General features: G+C 42.0%; 1 protein-coding gene across 3 annotated transcripts in view; it reads right to left on the bottom strand.

Moving 5' to 3' along the window:
* Positions 1-19,540, bottom strand: part of Col14a1 (collagen type XIV alpha 1 chain) — a 215,113-nt gene that overhangs the window by 100,805 nt on the left and 94,768 nt on the right. For all 3 annotated transcript variants that reach the window (XM_039079204.1, XM_039079205.1, NM_001130548.2), the window contains exons 18-22: positions 19,432-19,491; positions 17,927-18,069; positions 12,198-12,327; positions 9,128-9,250; positions 6,431-6,580 (exon numbers count right to left, since the gene is read on the bottom strand). In XM_039079204.1, the coding sequence (XP_038935132.1) occupies positions 6,431-6,580; positions 9,128-9,250; positions 12,198-12,327; positions 17,927-18,069; positions 19,432-19,491 (606 nt within the window). The remainder of the gene's footprint in view (positions 1-6,430; positions 6,581-9,127; positions 9,251-12,197; positions 12,328-17,926; positions 18,070-19,431; positions 19,492-19,540) is intronic.

Raw genomic sequence — 19,540 nt, 5'->3', positions numbered from 1 at the left:
GCTGGAGACCATGGGGAGACTAGAAGATGAGGGAGGGGCTCCTTCACTGTTCTAGGTAACTGAGAGAGGAATGAAGCCAAGTGTCCTATCACTCACTGGGACTATCACACAGTGGGACTATCACACAGTGGGACTATCACACAGTGGGCCTGCTATAGCTTAAAACAATGCAGGTCTGAAAACCTGCAGGTCTGAAAACCAAAAGAACAGCAGATTTTGAATAGTCTCAGCACAAAAAAAAAATACACATTTAAGGTGACATATGCTAATTATCCTAATTAGATCTTGTCATGATGGATCCATGAATTAAAAACCCACAGATACCTCTTAAATATGGGCAATAATAGTCAATCAAAAAAATAGAGTTGAATAAGATTGAACCTATTTAGAAATTACGTTGTAGAATTTGCACACATAAGAGAAACTATTTGGATTTCTTCCCCCCCCCCCCCCCCCCCCCCCGGAGCTGAGGACCAAACCCAGGGCCTTGCGCTTCCTAGGCAAGCTCTCTACCACTGAGCTAAATCCCCAACCCTGGATTTCCTTACCTTAGAAATCTGATCTACATGGAGGATCAGTTTGGGGAAAACAATGGAAAGTTTTCTTTAGGACAATATAAAAGTAAGCATTTGGTGTTTATCATTTAGATTCAAAAGCAGAAAATTTACATTTCTTTCCCCAAATAACCTCTTTCTTCCATATGATTTTTCTTTTCTGTCAGCCTCTCTGTTAATTCATAAAATGAAGTTACTGCATAATTATTGTTCTCAAGGTAGTAAAATAATCTTTCCCAATCATAATTTACATCTTTTAATTGCTCCTTTCTGGTGGAGCAGAGGGGGAAGACTCATTTCCTAAGGCCAACTGAAATACTCCCTTCCCACAAAAGAAATGGAAATTAATAATTATAACAACCGTGCTAAAATCTTTTTAGAGCATTAAATTATGTTTCATTGTGTGAGGTTGTATTTTACATGGGAGAAGGAGAATAAGAAAAACTGTTTAATTTCTACTTAATGGGTAAGAGTTTAAAACAATTTAATATTCTCTGTTTTCAAAAGTATGTTTGGAATGTTCAGCGTTCTTACTAATGGAGAAAAGAAGAAAAGAAGAAAAGAAAGATGGAGTGAGAAAAAGAGCGCACAAAAAGATGCCAATAAAAATTAGTCTAGAGACACAACCAGTGGTAGAGACATAAACCAGAAGGGTAGAAGACAGAGGGAGGGGCTACGGACAGAGGGAGGGACTGAGCACAGAGGGAGGGGCCAAGGACAGAGGGAGGGATTGAGCACAGAGGGAGGGGCCAAGGACAGAGGGAGGGACTGTGCACAGAGGGAGGGGCTGAGCACAGAGGGAGGGGCTGAGTACAAAGGGAGGGGCTGAGGACAGAGGGAGAGGCTGAGGACAGAGGGAGGGGCTGAGGAAAGAGGGAGGGGCTGAGCACAGAGGGAGGGGCTGAGGACAGAGGGAGGGGCTGAGCACAGAGGGCGTGGCTGAGGACAGAGGGAGGGGCTGAGGACAGAGGGAGGGGCTGAGCACAGAGTCCGGCAGGATAAGGAGGAGCTGGGGGTTGCTGAAACAGCACAACAGAGAAACATACTTACCAACCATGCTAGTACCCAAAACAGTGTCACCTCAGTAGTCAAGAAGACAGAACCATGGGCGAAAGGCACCCTGGAGTCCTCAAACGCAGAGAACACAATTTTGCCCTGTGTGCATGTCTTTGGGAGGTTTTATTTTGTTTTGTTTTGGTTTGGATTTTGCTTCCTGAGAGCTGGGGTTAAAGGTGTGTGTAACTACACCTGACTTTGTTCTATTTCTTATTCCTGTTTATTTTGTGATTTTTAAGATAGGATCTTTTTATGTAGCCCCGATTCTCCTATATCAGCCTTCCAAATGATGAGGTGTCACCATACCCAATGGAGGGCGGGGGAGGGAACAATTCTTTTGAGATAAAATTATAAGTTATTCAGTATCTAATCTTTGAGATGCCAAGACACTCCACAGAAGGGAATTTAGGAATCATTCTACAAAATACAAAAACAAAACAAAACAAAAACAAAAAAACCACAGAGTAGATTGGAGCCTGGTCTTACAGAAGCCAAATTCATGAATGCCATTGGTTTTCTTAACTAATCATTCTATTTGAGACAAAGATCCACACATGACAAATATAACACAATTATTACAATAATAATAGCAGCTATATAGGGAGCATCTGTCTGCCATAACAGGCACTTTGCATACATTAGCTCCTCCATCCACACTATAACTGCTACAGGATGGCTATTGTCTTCATCCTAGAATCTAGAAGTCCTGTGGTCCTGAGAAGATAACAACTTTCTCCAGGGTCATCACTAATATGTAAGGCAGTTAAGTCTCATTTCAAATTTTCTATCACGACAAGTCTTAAGAATGAGGCACATGACCCGCGGATCCCGGCCCGCAGCAGCTCTCTGCTCCCAAACCCCATGGGAGAGAGACCTCACCGCCTGATCAGGTGGGCACTCCTGAGGCTGCAGAGCGGAGGAGACCACCAACACTGCCCACATCCCTGGCCCAAGAGGCAACTGTATAAGGCCTCTGGGTTCCCGTAGGGCAGGGGCCAGGAGTGGCAGGACCCCTGCGCCTGAGACACCGCCGGAACCTGAAGGAAACAGACCGGATAAACAGTTCTCTGCACCCAAATCCCGTGGGAGGGAGAGCTAAACCTTCAGAGAGGCAGACACGCCTGGGAAACCAGAAGAGACTGCACTCTGTGCACATCCAGACGCCAGAGGAAAACACCAAATGTCATCTGGAACCCTGGTGCACGGAGGCTCCCGGAAAGAGCGGCGCAGATCTTCCCGGTTGCTGCTGCCGCGGAGAGGACTTGGGCAGTACCCCACGAGCAAACTTGAGCCTTGGAACCACAGGTAGGACCAACTTTTCCCCTGCAAGAAACCTGCCTGGTGAACTCAAGACACAGGCCCACAGGAACAGCTGAAGACCTGTAGAGAGGAAAAACTACACGCCCGAAAGCAGAACACTCTGTCCCCATAACTGGCTGAAAGAAAACAGGAAAACAGGTCTACAGCACTCCTGACACACAGGCTTATAGGACAGTCTAGCCACGATCAGAAATAGCAGAACAAAGTAACATTAGAGATAATCTGATGGCGAGAGGCAAGAGCAGGAACCCAAGCAACAGAAACCAAGACTACATGGCATCATTGGAGCCCAATTCTCCCACCAAAGCAAACACGGAATATCCAAACACACCAGAAAAGCAAGATCTAGTTTCAAAATCATATTTGATCATGATGCTGGAGGACTTCAAGAAAGACATAAAGAACTCCCTTAGAGAACAAGTAGAAGCCTACAGAGAGGAATCGCAAAATTCCCTGAAAGAATTCCAGGAAAACACAATCAAACAGTTGAAGGAATTAAAAATGGGAATAGAAGCAATCAAGAAAGAACACATGGAAACAACCCTGGACATAGAAAATCAAAAGAAAAGACAAGGAGCTGTAGATACAAGCTTCACCAACAGAATACAAGAGATGGAAGAGAGAATCTTGGGAGCAGAAGATTCCATAGAAATCATTGACTCAACTGTCAAAAATAATGTAAAGCAGAAAAAGCTACTGGTCCAAAACATACAGGAAATCCAGGACTCAATGAGAAGATCAAACCTAAGGATAATAGGTATAGAAGAGAGTGAAGACTCCCAGCTCAAAGGACCAGTAAATATCTTCATCAAAATCATAGAAGAAAACTTCCCTAACCTAAAAAAAGAGATACCCATAGACATACAAGAAGCCTACAGAACTCCAAATAGATTGGACGAGAAAAGAAACACCTCCCGTCACATAATTGTCAAAACACCAAACGCACAAAATAAAGAAAGAATATTAAAAGCAGTAAGGGAAAAAGGTCAAGTAACATATAAAGGCAGACCTATCAGAATCACACCAGACTTTTCGCCAGAAACTATGAAGGCCAGAAGATCCTGGACAGATGTCATACAGACCCTAAGAGAACACAAATGCCAGCCCAGGTTACTGTATCCTGCAAAACTCTCAATTAACATAGATGGAGAAACCAAGATATTCCATGACAAAACCAAATTTACACAATATCTTTCTACAAATCCAGCACTACAAAGGATAATAAAGGGTAAAGCCCAACATAAGGAGGCAAGCTATACCCTAGAAGAAGCAAGAAACTAATCATCTTGGCAACAAAACAAAGAGAAGAAAAGCACACAAACATAACCTCACATCCAAATATGAATATAACAGGAAGCAATAATCACTATTCCTTAATATCTCTCAACATCAATGGCCTCAACTCCCCAATAAAAAGACATAGATTAACAAACTGGATACGCAATGAGGACCCTGCATTCTGCTGCCTACAGGAAACACACCTCAGAGACAAAGACAGACACTACCTCAGAGTGAAAGGCTGGAAAACAACTTTCCAAGCAAATGGTCGGAAGAAGCAAGCTGGAGTAGCCATTCTAATATCAAATAAAATCAATTTTCAATTAAAAGTCATCAAAAAAGATAAGGAAGGACACTTCATATTCATCAAAGGAAAAATCCACCAAGATGAACCCTCAATCCTCATCTTCGGTTGGTTTATATACAAGTGTGCAATTTCTGGGCTTGAAAGTAAAATGATGCTATCTGGTGCTGGATAGAGGAGCCTTATTCTTTATTATGGCAGCTTGCTATTTTTGTAACATGGTGACTTGGTTGAACACAATAAAGTACAGTAGTAACTGATCTCCCCTTCTTCCTGGAGGAGTGAGGAGATGATTAAATATTGATGTCAGCATCCTTGAGCATATTCAGATGAGCTACTGCTTCTGTTGAAAAGGATGCTGTGTTTGATTGTGGTCTGAAGCTTTGAAGCACTACTTGGCATCTCCTTCCTTGGAGGTCTCACTGTTTAAACATAACAGATTTGATAGCTTGTTGGTAAGGTGAGGTCCAGCTTGTCTCCACTAGGTCATCTTCATGTGAATCCGGAGGTTATACGGTTTTGTTCTAGGGATATTTCACTTTTTAGCTGACATTCATGGAGAGAATGAATCCTTAGAACTGTGCCACTAGTGAAAGGAAATCCTGTCTAGAGTATGTCTCTTTACAAAGCTGTGTCACACCATCCTTTGGGCCCTCTGCTGGAAAAATAGAATCAAGTCTCAAATAATGCCTTTTAAATTGTATCCTCTAGTATTATAGATGTAGGACAGTACTGTATCATACCTCTGTGGATGTAAAATAGCTTGTACCTGCTTTATGATACATAGTAGTGACCGTGCTTTATCAGAGCTGTTTTTAATGATGTTGCTCAGAATGTTTTCTTTCCAGATGATGATTGAGAAGCTAATTTAAAAAAAGATGGTGCCAGGTACCACAAGAGTAACAGAACTGTGCTGTTTTCTCGGGTTTTGTTTTTTTACTTTTTTTTTTAATGGAGTGTGCTGGATGTCTCTACAGTTTTGTTCAGATGACTGCAGAACCTGGAAAAGCTGTTGCTGCTGTTGATGCATAACACACTGCTATTATTGGTCTTTTTATATAAATATAAATATATATACAGAAAAAAATAAAATAAAATAAAAAAAAGAATGAGGCACATGCTACTAAATGCACACACATTTATTTTATAGAGCATGCTGTCACTCTATCATGTGTGAATCATCTTCACTATGTATTAAAAGTACCAATCTTGGGTTTATCGTAGAGATATGCTTTTTTTTTAAACATATTTGGATCTGAACATGCAAATTGATCTAAAGAAGTACAGCAGGTGGAGGTAGATAACAAAATTTCAGAACAATGGAACATGTCTATTGAAATTTGGAAAGCAGTACATAATTCCATTTGTGTCTAGAAGTTCAGAGGCCAATGAGAAATCCCCATGTGAAAATTCATAAAAGAATACAAGAAAGTCTTAGAGTGGAGAGGACATGTACTTTCAATGATGTGTAGTGTGGTTGTGTGTGTGTGTGTGTGTGTGTGTGTGTGTGTGTTCATGTACATGGGTGGTGAGAAGCAATGCTTTAAGAGAAGGCAAACAGGCAAACTTCTCCTTGGACCAGCTTTAACTGGCATTGGCCATGACAGACTATTGGCTATTTGGAAAAATTCACCTAATTTGAAGAGTGCCAACAGACTTTCCAGAGGGAAATCCTATCTGCCACCATCAAGCCGATCGGAAAAGCAGCTGCTGGCATCTGCCGGCCAACTAGGACTCTGCAAAGCCCTGAGAAACTACCACACCTTTCTTTCCACAGAATGCCATCCAGAAAGGGTAATGCAGAGGGAAGAAAAGCCAACTGTTTCACTAAAAACGGAGACTGAGAGACAAGTCACAGGGAGAACCAAGCACAAAGCCACTAAACGGGCTGAAGCAAGCAGACGTCAACCAGACTTACGTGTTTGAACAAGGCCAGTCAGAGCGTCGCTGTAGCCTGCAGCCTGGGAAGCAAAGATCTTCACATTGTAGTCCATTCCACTGAGGAGATTTGTCATGACAATGGTGTTGACGTCAGCACCCACGAAAGTTTCCAGAGTTTGACCAGGGACTAAAAGAGAGTACGTACGATAGTCACAACATGCACGTGCTTCTAGAGACTATTGTACTCAACCAACTCTTGATTGTTTCCCAGGATTACCCAGCACGCACAACTAGTTTGAGGAGAGACTCTAGACTCATCTGTCTCTAAAACTTCCATCTCAGTCCTTCCTCTAGTAGAATTTTGTCCCTTGTACTTAGTCAAAATGTCGACGCGTTTCACTATCCACCCACCACCTTATTCTGACTTCTATATTATCAAAGCAGTCTGCACCTACCTGGTTGAAGATGTAATTCCTGACTGCCTCTACTCACATAGCTGCTTTGTCCCCAGCACATGTCAAGGACAGAGATCTATATCCTGCACACCAGACCAGACCTGATCATAGGAAGATGTGGGTAGATGTCGTCACTAGAGCACCATCTACTCCTATGCCATGGCCTTAGTTCAGTTGGATTTTGAGGCCTTTTTGTCTTCAACTGCACTCAACCCGCTGGAGTTTTACGTGTTAAGTATAGTCTGTGCTGAGCCTTATGCTGCCTTTTTACCTTCTGTCTTTTCTTCTCTGGGTCTACTCTTTCAGAGCTTTGAATTAGTGATCATTCCTAAGGACTAATCACTTTCCTCCAGGAATCCTATTCTAGTAGCAAACTTCAGTGTTTTTGATGCATGGGTTGTAATAGTAGCTATTTTCCTATGCTGCAAAAAGACAACATAAATGATCACATGTAGCTGCCTCTCCAGGACAACCACAATACTACTGACATCCTAGACACTGATGGACAATTATTCTAAGGAAGGAGAGTGCTACTGAGTTGAACAATGGTTACCAGTATCTACTATCAGAAGAGCACCATACCCCAGCGTGTGGCAATCAAACCTATCTCTACTGAGGGCAAACCAGAGTAGTTGAAAATCACAAGTTTAATATAAGAAAGTGATTTGAGCACTCAGAAAATATGCTAGAGATTTTTAAAGGATCCAGAACACATTGCTTAAGTGTATATACACCTTAGAGACAATAAAGAGAAATAAAATCTGTGATGAATCTGAAGGAGTCAGTGTGAGCAGGCCTCGATCTATAGTCACCCTTTTATTTTCATGGTTCATAAGGACATTTTTCTGGGGAGATTGGAAGTGGGGCTACTGCAATCACATGGACTGGATGACAACAGAACCTGAATAAGTGGCAGAGGAGGAAGAGTGAGGGTTGAAACAAGTAATGCCCCACCAGACAGACTGCGGCCATTCAGGTTGTCAGGAGAGAGAGAGAGAGAGAGAGAGAGAGAGAGAGAGAGAGAGAGAGAGAGAGAGAGAGACAGAGAGAGACAGAGAGAGACAGAGAGAGACAGAGAGAGACAGAGAGAGACAGAGAGAGACAGATCTTTCATGGCCCCTAAAATATCTTTTAACTCTTTTTTTCTGCCAAATTAAGAATAGAAAAACCGTTTCTGCTGAACAGCCTGAGTTCTGAAGGTCAGGTCTAGAAAACTGAGAAGATCTGTATGATGCAGACTTTCCTGTTCAAACTCCCATTGGAGTGTGAGTGCTAGAGGGAGGAATTGCAGAGGGTACCGCTGCCCCCTCACAGCCTTTTGCCTGGGGTGAAGCACTCCCTATTTGAACTGTGCCTCTGCCTTTAAATTATAGTGGTAAAGGGAACACACACTGGGAGGCCCACAGGGAGTGGGGAGAGTTAGGTGTGGATACAATCAAGGCACACTGTGTACATGTATAATACTGTGAGGAAATAAAGACCCTTGAGTACACAGTGATTGGGAGGTAGAAGAGAGGGTAGCTCATGAAGAAGTTTTGTTTTGTTTTGTTTTTACTTTCCTGAGTTTTACCTCACAACATTCATTTTAAAATGAAAAGAAAGAAAAGTTTCAATAGAATTTGTCCAATTTATTCTAAAAGAAACAGGAGAAAAAATAAAAAATAGGGATTTTAAGTGTCTGGAGATTACACGTCTATTGAGCTATGACTCCTCCCCTACTCCTGGGGAGTCCAGCTTCCCTTATACTTGTTCCCTGCCTGGGATGAGATTAGGTCAGGCAGATGTACACTCAGTAGACAATCTATTTCTTCACTGGTGTGCATTCTAGTTTTCTATATGAAGTCATCATGTTGTCTTTCTAATAATATCTACCTATGAGAACCATACTAAAAAAAACCACTTCTCCTCAGAAAACATAAGAAGCAATTCTTAGTGGTTTAATAGATAAAGCCCAACAGGGACAGAAACAGTGCCAGAAATGATCTTAAAATATGCTTGGCGTCAGTGAAATAGTGCCCCAGATTTGCTGTCAAGCCTGGCCACTTGAGTTCGACACCTGGAGCCCACGTGATGGAAGGAGAGAACTGATGCCTCCAAGTTGTTCTCTGACCTCCACTTCTCCACTTCCAAGTTCTGGCAAAGGAATGTGTGTGTGTGCCTGCACACACACACACACACACACACACACACACACACACACACACAATGAAATAAATAAAATTTTGGAATGTAATTAACTTATTAGAACGTATGTACTGAGGGTTCTGAGAAGCACTTACCACTCACAGGTTTGTAGACAATCCTATAGCCCTTCACGGGGGCAGAAGGTGGGTCCCATGTAATGCGCAACCGGTTGTACCATTCTTCTGAGACCCTTAAGTTTTGAGGACCAGAAGTTGGCACTGTGCAGGTAGAAGAGGTTAAAGTAAGAGGGTCAGTGTAGTTTTCTTTTGGTTATTTCCCCCACAGAGCTAAACACATTTGCAAATAAAACATCAATAAAGTTCTCAGTGGGGTCAGTAAGTATTTTAAACATACAAATGCGAAAAGTTACTCTTGTGATGAATGAGTTTTATCTGAAATCCAGAGGCTCATTCAAAATACGATGGCTCTCTTTTCAATTAATTTTAACCAAAAATAAAATTGAATATTGTTTATTTTTTAAAAATCCTATCTTTGCATCAATGTGCTCTACATACATCAAAATACATGTCTGTCCACATCGAGGATGCCGCTCACACAATGTGACTGGTGATGGTGAGTGACGGTGAGAGTCTGCTTCATGAGATACTCTCTGTCTTCTACCTTGTATACTCAAGAGATCACTGTGTGCCCACGTGTTATTCTCTGACAATATTATACATGTACACACTGTGTCTTGACTATATCTACACCCAACTCCCTCTTCCCACTCCCTTTGGGCCTCCAATGTGTGTCTCTAAACCATTATAATTTAAAGGCAGAGGAACAGTTCAAATAGGGAGTGCTTTAACCCCAGGCAAAAGGCTGAGAGGGGGCACTTGGGCAGTGGTATCCATTGCAATTCCTCCCTCTAGCACTCACACTCCAATGGGAGTTTAAACAGGAAAGTCTGCATCATACAGATCTTCTCAGTTTTCTAGACCTGACCTTCAGAACTCTGGCTGTTCAGCAGATAGGGCTCTTTTAGTTAGTCTTAATTTGGCAGGAAAAAAAACAGATAAAGTTAACTATTTGTCAATTATGATTGATTAAAATGGTCACAGATTTTTTTTTATACCCTCTTTCCATTAAGAACTGGAAGCCATCAGTCTCTGAATCTGTGTGGATTCACTGCCTGTGTTAGCCACAGACTATGTAGCAGTGGTAGCCCTTGGAAATCCTTCTTTTGCAGGCTAGGATCTCCATGTGATAAATATGGAGAGTCTCTGAGGTGAGAGGAGGGTCAGTTGTATCTTGTAGCTGTCCTCACCGAGATGATAGGCATGGGATAAAATTGGCTTCAAGCTTTCATACCAACCCAGCCACAATGTGAATACCAACGATTGATGATAATTTATATCACTTTTATGGGGCAGAAGAATTTCTACCAAGCCCTCATTTCCTAATTCACTATGTCAGAAAACAGAATAAGTATAGCTACTGTTTGAAGTATTCCTGTCACCACTAAATTCTAGGGTGGTCTTTATGTAAGAATAGACATTAATGGGGTTGGGGATTTAGCTCAGTGGTAGAGCGCTTGCCTAGCAAGCGCAAGGCCCTGGGTTTGGTCCCCAGCTCCTAAAAAAAGAAAAGAAAAAAACGAAAAACAAAAAAAGAATAGACATTAATAATAGCAAAAACAATCTAAAAGTTAAATGTGGTGACACCTTATTTAACTATGGTTAATGTATCTCAAATGTTTTAAGGTGTCTCCTTGGGATCACATAGTATTGTTGGAAGTTGGTATACAAAAGTGAAGTATGTAGACAGGCTCCCAAGACCTTCCCTCTTTTTTAAAAATTTTTATTCTTCTCTTATATATTACATCCTGACTACAGTTTCCCCCTCCCTCCCCTCTCCACAGTCTCTCCCAAACACCTCCTCAACTCTCCAGATCCAAACCCATTTTCCTTCCCTCAGACAAGACCAGGCCTCCAAAGGACAGCAACCAAACATGGTATTACAATAATAAGACCAAGCATCTACATCAAGGCTGGACAAGGCAACTGAGTAGACAGGTCAAGATCCACAAAGTAAGCAAAAGAGTCAGAGACAGCCCCACTGTTAGGAATCCCACAGAGGTCATAGGTCAGACTCCTACTGGCTTCCTTATCTCTGGGAGCCCCATGAGTTCTGGTCAGTTGTTTGGGTGGGCCTTGTTCTTAGGCAGTGTTTTGTTTTGTTTTGTTTTGTTGGGTTTTTTTTGGGGGGGGTTCTTTTTTTTTTCCGGAGTTGGGGACCAAACCCAGGGCCTTGTGATTACTAAGCAAGTGCTCTACCACTGAGCTAAATCCCCAACCCCCACTGAGCTAAATCCCCAACCCAGCCTTGTTCTTGAGGTGTCTCTGATCCTTCTGGTAACTTCCTCTGCCTCTTACACATGATTCCCTGAGCTCCATCTAATGTTTGGCTGTGGGACCCTGCATCTGCACCCATCAGTTACTGGATGAAGTCTCTCTGGTCTCCTGATGATGATTATGCTAAGCTCTGGTCCCAGAACACTGCAAACAGGACAAACTGTAGGATAAACCTTCCTCTTTTTAGTTGTCTCAATTAGTGACAACAACAAAGGACTGACTAATGAAGCCACAGAGGTTGCAGGGGGTAGGGATGTGAGCAAGACAATACTACAAAGGGTATTGCTAGTGTGAGACAAGTCTGGGGGAGATACCATTGCTCTCTATTTTCTACCAGTGGTAATGATTATGTGAACCCATACATGTGTTAAAACTCACAGAACTGTAATAAAAAGAAAGCACGTCTGCTATCTGCCTACAAAAGGAAGAGAAGAAAAAAGAGGGGGAAGAAAGAAGAGAGGAGGAAGAAAGAACAAGAGGAAGAAGAAAAACAGAGAGACTCAGATTGTCACAGTCCCATAAAATGTGGCAAAAGATTGAGGCTATGAGGACTCTACCTTGGCAAATAACCAGGACACGTGATGTGTCACAAGGTGAGCCTGAAGGATTAGCTCTACTTTGTGCTTCCCCTTTCACAGAGAAAAAACTGTAGCCCCCTGATGCTAAACAGCTCACCCAAATCGCACTGCACATGTGTCCACGCCCATACACATGATTCTGGCATATTTCCTGGCCCGTAATAATTGCACTATACTTTACCCATCATAGACGATGGGTCAGCTAGTGTCTGTGGAGACAAAGATTCACTTACAAGTCTTCCCAGGAGCAGAGACGCTGACGCCTTCTCCAACAGTGTAGATGGGTGTCACCGTGACTTTATACTCTGTGTCTGGAAGTAGATTTTTCAGAAGGAGACTGTTCTGCACTCCAGGCACCATAACCTGAGCACAAAGGCAAATATGATGGCTGTGTGAGAGTTCTAATTCCACTGGCCTCGTCAAGAAGTGTGACTATAGACATTTTGAAAGCATCAGAAGTGAGCCAGAGAAAGGCAAGGCACTCATGCAAAAGCATCTCTCCTGCCGTGTCCCTCACAGAGACTTTAGTTTGTAAGCATCAAAAATAGGAGGATTAACTCCACAGAACATCTCCTGTTGGATGTCTTTTCAGCCCTTCTGGAGAAGAGAGAATGATCATCTGCCAAGCCAGCAGGTGTTTGCATTTAAAGTGATCACTCTCCAACCTAGACTGGTGCTTATCTGTTCTGAAATGACTTGAGCATCCTCTTGCAAATCCTCCCCTATTTTCCTTCCTCAGTGATAACCTGACCCCAACATCTTATTCATTCAATTAGAAAGGATGGGTGCCATCCAAGAGCAACAGAATAAACCATTGTGAGCCAATTTTTTTTTTAGTTGAAACGTATTTATCAGCAACACTCAAAAATTGTTGCAGCTTTCTTACATCTGGAAGGAGATGTCTTCCTCCATCTGGATCCGATATCCCTCTGTCACTGCCAGAGAAAAGAATTCCAGAGGCATGGGGACCCCACACCAGCTGGTGTGCAACGTGCCACGTGGCACACGGTGCAATTCTGGTGTTTCTAAGAGGATATTCTGGGCCATGTGTTCACTATGAAATGCTGGCACTTCTCTGAGCTATTGGGAACTTAATAATCACTGGAAAAATGTGAGGATGTACAAATTGATCCATGGGGTCTTAAAAGAGTCACAAGACCAAGACAGCCAGAAAGGTTTTCCATTTCAGGGCTGGGTAAGATGCCAGCAGGCTGAAGCCAGGTTTTCTCCTTCTGACAGAAGGAAGGAACCCATCCATCATGGAATAAGTCCTAGAAAACCTTTCGGTGAACCTAGAAATAGCTATTGCTATGATACAGCTGAGCTTTGACTGTCATTGTCTAGGGAAAGTCTTCATTAGACAACCACAGTTCTGCTAATCAAAGAAAGGAACACTGGGGTGTACAGGTTGTATCTCGTGGGGTCTTGGGTCGGCAGTTATAAAAAGAGCAGCTCTGTTTTAATCTAGAGTGAGTCAGTCAGCCACTGGCATGAAGGGCTGCAAGGCAACTGTGGATGCCCTGACTTGCCTTGCCTCATCAGGGTAGCATCCTTAGGGGTGTCTCTCTTCAACAGAATGCTGGAGCAGGGCCCGGGCTTTCATTCCAAGCTGTCTAGCAAACCACCCATGTAGATGCTCTTTAAATAAATAAGGTCAGGTCTCACACTAAGAAGCAGATGGCCTTGTTGCTGATCATATGTTGCCTATGGAATACTGTAAAGCAGTGTGACCACTCTGGAGGATTCCCACTGCTTGCCAGAATGTAGTTGCTGTGGTTTATCACAACAGCCCTTGTTAAGGGCTGAATATTTTGTGCCACATGCTACAAGTATCTAAACCTAGTAAATGACTTCATTATCACCTCAACCCTTTAAGGCAGTGATATCACATTCATTTAATAGATATGGAAACACACTCATGTGGCCCAGTACAGGGGCCATACTGAAACACAAGAGCCCACTTAATCTTTGGGGTTTTATACCATACAAGTACACAGAGAAAACCTTTTTTTACCCTCATATTTATTCCCACAAGTAAAATGGAAACTCCCTCTGGGGTATGCAAATTTCATTCTGTTCAGTCTCCGCTTGTTTAAATAAAGCAGAGTCAAATTATATGTATTAATAGAAGGACCGACTTAAAATACAGATGCTACAGTCATAGCAGATGGTGTCTTTCATTTTTAAGACAACTCATGAAAGATGTTAGTGATTAAATGTGATGCAAAGACCACTAAGGAGCTTTGTGTTTTTAATTTTTTTCAGATATGTAACTTTTCTGTCTTGCTTTATGAGGGCTGTCTGGATCACGTAACAGCAAGCTGTGAGTTGCGGAAGAAACTAGAGTTCATATACTTTACTGTGTCCCATCTTGCAAAATTCCATTTTTAGACCACAGTTTTCATACAGTGGTGAAGGATAATTCAGAGCTGTGTTTGTGGCATGGCTTTAATTCTAATCCATTGTCATCTGATGCTTGTATCAAATACAGTAAAACTAAGCTGGTAGAAATGTGATTGCCACTCCTGGATCATTGCAGGAATGTTGAATGGCTGTCAAGCTTTCCAAGCTTAACATTAATATCAGGATTCACCCTGCAGGAAACTAAGACTCACTTCAAGTAGCCCCTCTTTAGGGAATGTTCACCAGGCAGTATTCCGTCTGTGGTTAACAGGCTATAGGATGCTAGAATCCCAAGCAGCCTTTTACAAGTATCAGAGAGAGATCTCTGTTCTAACGACAAAACTGAGGTCGCTATCTTAGGTATTCTGAAGTGCCGTGAGCCACCGTGCAAAACAACCCTTATGAAGCCCTGACTGCCATTTCTATATGTTACAACTCATTCTTCTTTCCTTTGAACTTTGGCAAATTTCTGCCTCAAAGTGCAGAAGGAATTCACATACCCTATAAGCTGGTAAATTTAGTTCTTCTCGTTTCCTTTTGGTTTAAAATACTATGTGCGTGTAGAGATCTCCAACTTGAGTTCTACGCAAACACAATCATTTGTAACAGTAAAGAGAAAACTTGGACCCATGGTGAGAGAAATTATGTCTGAGATCAGGGCACATTTTCTTCTTTGATTTCATGGTGTGGGTTAGTCATTCATCTTTCCTGGCCAAGCGTGTGTGTGTGTGTGTGTGTGTGTGTGTGTGTGTGTGTGTGTGTGTGTGTGTGTGTTTCTATGTACATCATGTGTGTGCAGGTATATATGTGTTCAGATGCACATGCAAATGTGCGCATGTGTATGAAACGGCCATGACTATCATGAATGCCATTCCTCAGGCACATGCACTTTTTTTGGTTTTACGAAAATGTCTCTTGGTGGCCTGTTACTTATTGAGTAGTTTAGGACAGTTAGCTACAGACCCTACCCAGGGCTGTGATTAAGAGAGCACCACCACACCCAGTTTTATTTTTTTTAAATATGGTTTGAGGAATGTAACTCATTCCTCATCCTTTGAAGGAAAGCACTTTATTGTCTAAACTATCTCTTCACCTCAGACACCATTTTAAGATATCATTTAATCCATACCATTTCGAAGTCTTTTGACTTTGTCATTGAAGTGCATCTCGCTGTCCTAAACTCAGACACACTTGAATTTCTTCCTATCTCACTAACGAGGCAGGATAGGGAGATGCTCAGTGGGCACCCACAGCCCACACATGAAGGCCTGACTTCAGATCCCCTCAACCGTATAAAACTCTGGGTATGGTAGTGTGCACCGATAACCCAGCATTGGGGAAGTGGAGTCTGGAAGGAAGAGCCTAGAAAGTTGCATCCTCTCCAGTCTAATAAAATGTCAAACTACAGATTCAATGAGAGATCCTGTCTCCAAAAATGAGGTGAACTTCAGAGGAAGCTATCAGAAGTCAACTTCTAGCCTCCACAAAATATACTTGTGCATGCGCCCCCCCCCTCTCTCTCTCACACACACACACACACACCTATTTAATTAGCTGAAGAATTAAAATAATACATCATTGCATCTCTACAGCAGTAGAATTTGATAAAATACATCTACAAGTTCTCTATCCTCAGGCCGGTCTTTAAATTAATAAAGTGCCTGTAAGTTACATGCACGAGTCTAATTTAATTAGAATTCACTGAAGGGGCTTGGAAATTAAAGACTCCCACTAGGATTTCTTTAATGGTGGAAAACCAATGCTCTGCTGCACAGTAAAGTTATCAATGGATTTCATTTTCCTTAAAGCTCTGTTTAGCTGGTCACACTAAGACTTTTGATCATTTTCCCTTCATTTAGGTGTCCAAGTGTTTCAGATATAAATAGCGCTAAATAAAAGAAACTCCTGAAGGGAACATGATCTAGAAGCCACCCAAAGTAAATATTGTTATTATTGTGCTGTGCGGAGCTTACAAGCGCACGTGTGAGATTAAAGTGTTACTTTTTCCAAATCAGCAGGAATTAGCACCAAGAAGCTAAATGTGGTTCCTGAAAACAAAAAGCGAAGTTTCACATGCTGGGAAATCTCTGTGGGTTCTTATTTTTAGAAACCAAATTATAATAGTGGGGAATTAATAGGGAAAATAAAATACCCAAATTACATATTTAATCGGCCCACCTAAGTATAATTTTTTGAAGTTTGTCCATTATAAATCATTTGGGATGTACTTATTGTCAAAGTGAAATTACAATGTAATCCAGATCATCTGGCTTCCCATTAACTTTCCAGAAACGCTCCCAGACCAGTGGCATGAACCCGCTGGCTAGTCACTATTTGCAAGGTCCTGGAGGCCATCACTTGTGCCCTGTGATGTTTCTTCCATCAACTGGAAATAAAGGATGTGGAGCTCAAATGAATGATTTCCTTTATTAGTTAACAGGGGTGGGGTCAATGTTATTAATGAGCAATGATGAGTTTCCAAGTATTTCTCCCTAGTGTGTTAAAAATTTGTGAGTGAGGAGTCCAGCAGCCTCTGGATGAAAACTGGAGCACTCTCTTTTGTCTGGATACATGTACAAAAAGCAATTCCAAAACATATCAAGTTTGAGGATTAAACCAACAGATTTGATTCTCTAACTGCAATAAATATAGAGGAACTAGGGAAAAAAGAAATAATTCCAAAAGGAACAATAAAATATAAATAAGGAAAACGTGGGGAGACCATGATTAAGAGTATACCAGGTTTTGCCATATAGAAATGCACATAAAACAACTTAAAGAAAGCATATCACAAAACCTTGAGAAGAGATGCCCGTGATTAAGAATAAGTGAGAGATGGTTATAAATATGCTTAAAATGAGTTGATTTATTATGAATCATCACCTAATTAATAATAATTGTTAATGATATGTTAAATATTGTTATGATGTAATGATTAATGATAATTAATTACTGATGATTATTATTAAAATGAGTGGAAAATATGTTAGACCCCCCCAATGTGTAGTTTGCTTAAAAGCTTCATAGTAGGCTTCCAAGAGAAAAAAATGTTTAATACTTGCCTTGAACTTTTACATATGCATCTACATACATGTATACAAACACACATCCTTTGTCTTATCTTAATTTGGTTTGATTTTGAAAGAGATAGGGCCTAGCTGTGTTGCCAGCTGGTCTCGAACCCCTAGGCTTAGGTGATCTCCTTATATCATCCTCCCTAGGAACTATGGGCTTTTGCCACCATGCCTGGCCTGATGATTCTATTCGAACCCTATTTTGGTTAACAGATGTGTAAGACAGCAAAAGCCACAATGGAATAAAAGTTGCAGAGGCTTGATTAGATTGAAGCAATCTGTGTGGGGGCAGGTTTTAGAGTCAGAAAGGACATGACGACCGACAGTGAAATTTGGATTGAGCAAGAGTCTTAGTTTCTGCAGACATGGAGTCATTGGGCAATGAGCAGGACAGCTTTTGCTCATCTCCCCAAACTGCCATGGCAGCTCCACCGGCAAAGGCTCTGGGACTCCTGGTCAGCAGTAGTTATACAGACCGTGCCTACCACTTCTTCCTTAGGGTCCCCTTGGGCTGTCAGGTAGGTCACCCTAAAGTGCTCCACATTGCTGTCAGAAATGTCCCATGTGACCCGCAGGCTAGTAGCAGCTTCATCATCTACAACCAGGTTTCTGATTCCTGTCTGGAGAACTGGAATAAATAGAACCACATATTAAAGACCTTGCAGCCTATCATATCCCAAAATGAGAACACAGGTACCGTCTACGGAGTAGTATCCGGCATCGTTCAGTGCAACGTTATGAAAGATATCCACGCAAAGCAGGAGCTCCAGGCTCGTGGCTGACAGAGAACTGAAGGAAACCCACTGGACTGAACTCAAAAGGGAGCATGGTCCTTAGGACCTCATGCTCGCTCCCTCTTATTGAAATGGGCAGAAGTTACCAGATCTCACCACTCTCCATGTGTGAGGCAGCATCCAGCAGCATGCACCGACCTGCTCCCAGGCCTGTCAATACTACTCACTCAAGAACAGTTCCCCAACTCAGGCTGCCTTCTTCTTTTCAGCCCATACAAGGTATCTTTTCTGGGATTTTGCCCAAATTTCTTCACCTGTGTTCACTAGAACATTCCTCTCCATCTACCAAAGTGTCTCTTCCCTCACATATTCCATTTTTTAATTCCTATACTGACTTCCCTCTTGCCCACTGCACATTTCCATTCTCCTCACCCATCCCCAGTATGTTATCAGTAATGATAACATTTACTGAACCTGTCTCAAATGTCATATTGTATAGATCTTTGACACATGCACCATCAAGTCTTGTAAACACAGCACCAAGTAGCTAGGAGGCTTATTAACTGATGTAACTATGCTATACTATAAGACGAGGGCAACTGTGGGAAATTCTCAGTTCAAGGCAGAGTTCCAGAACTCTGGTACCAAGACAGAAAGCAGGAACTATCAAGGGAGAACTTGTGTGATCCAATAAAGAAAGTCCACAGAAAGATTGGCTGAAGGATAAATGAATGAATGAGCGGGTGACTGGGTGAGGAGCTGTGGGAGTGTTTTAGTTAGGGAGTATGTTAATTAACTCAGACAGCTAGGTGGGAGGTGTGTTGAGGTAAAGAGAAAAGCCAAGATGAGAGGGAAACTACTGGTCAGGGACTAACACTGCATAAGTCAAGTCTCAGGTCCCAACAGAAATGAATGGAAGTGGGGTAAAGTACCAGTTCTCCACAGAGGGTCACAGAGGGACAAAGACTTCTGTGGGTGGTGCTACATTAGCCACCTCACAAAGGTGAATGGGCCTCCAGATGAATGTAGGAAAGGTAGAGAGCTTCAGTGATGGGGAACTAGGAGACCGAGTGGTACGCAGTAGAAAAGACAACATGAAGTTCAAAGGTGTTGACGTGTGGACTGTTTGTGAGAAAGGAAAGAAAGGGCATCTCCTTTCTAATTAATAACTAAATAAAAGGTAAATGAAACCAGGAAACATCACTTCTGTCTAAATCAAACGTGTTGAGGGTAAACAGGCCCCTGTATGTCCTCACCTGAAGTCACGGGGCTGGTCGGTTCTACAGTTGTGGGTGCTTCAGTCCAAAAATCATCAACTGAAAGAAAATTCATTACTTTCAAATTCTGCAAAGATAATATTCTAAA

Source organism: Rattus norvegicus, chromosome 7, assembly GCF_036323735.1.
Source record: "Rattus norvegicus strain BN/NHsdMcwi chromosome 7, GRCr8, whole genome shotgun sequence".
NCBI lineage: Eukaryota > Metazoa > Chordata > Mammalia > Rodentia > Muridae > Rattus > Rattus norvegicus.
The sequence above is the reverse complement of the archived record's forward strand: the minus strand, read 5'-3'. Positions and strand labels throughout refer to the sequence as shown.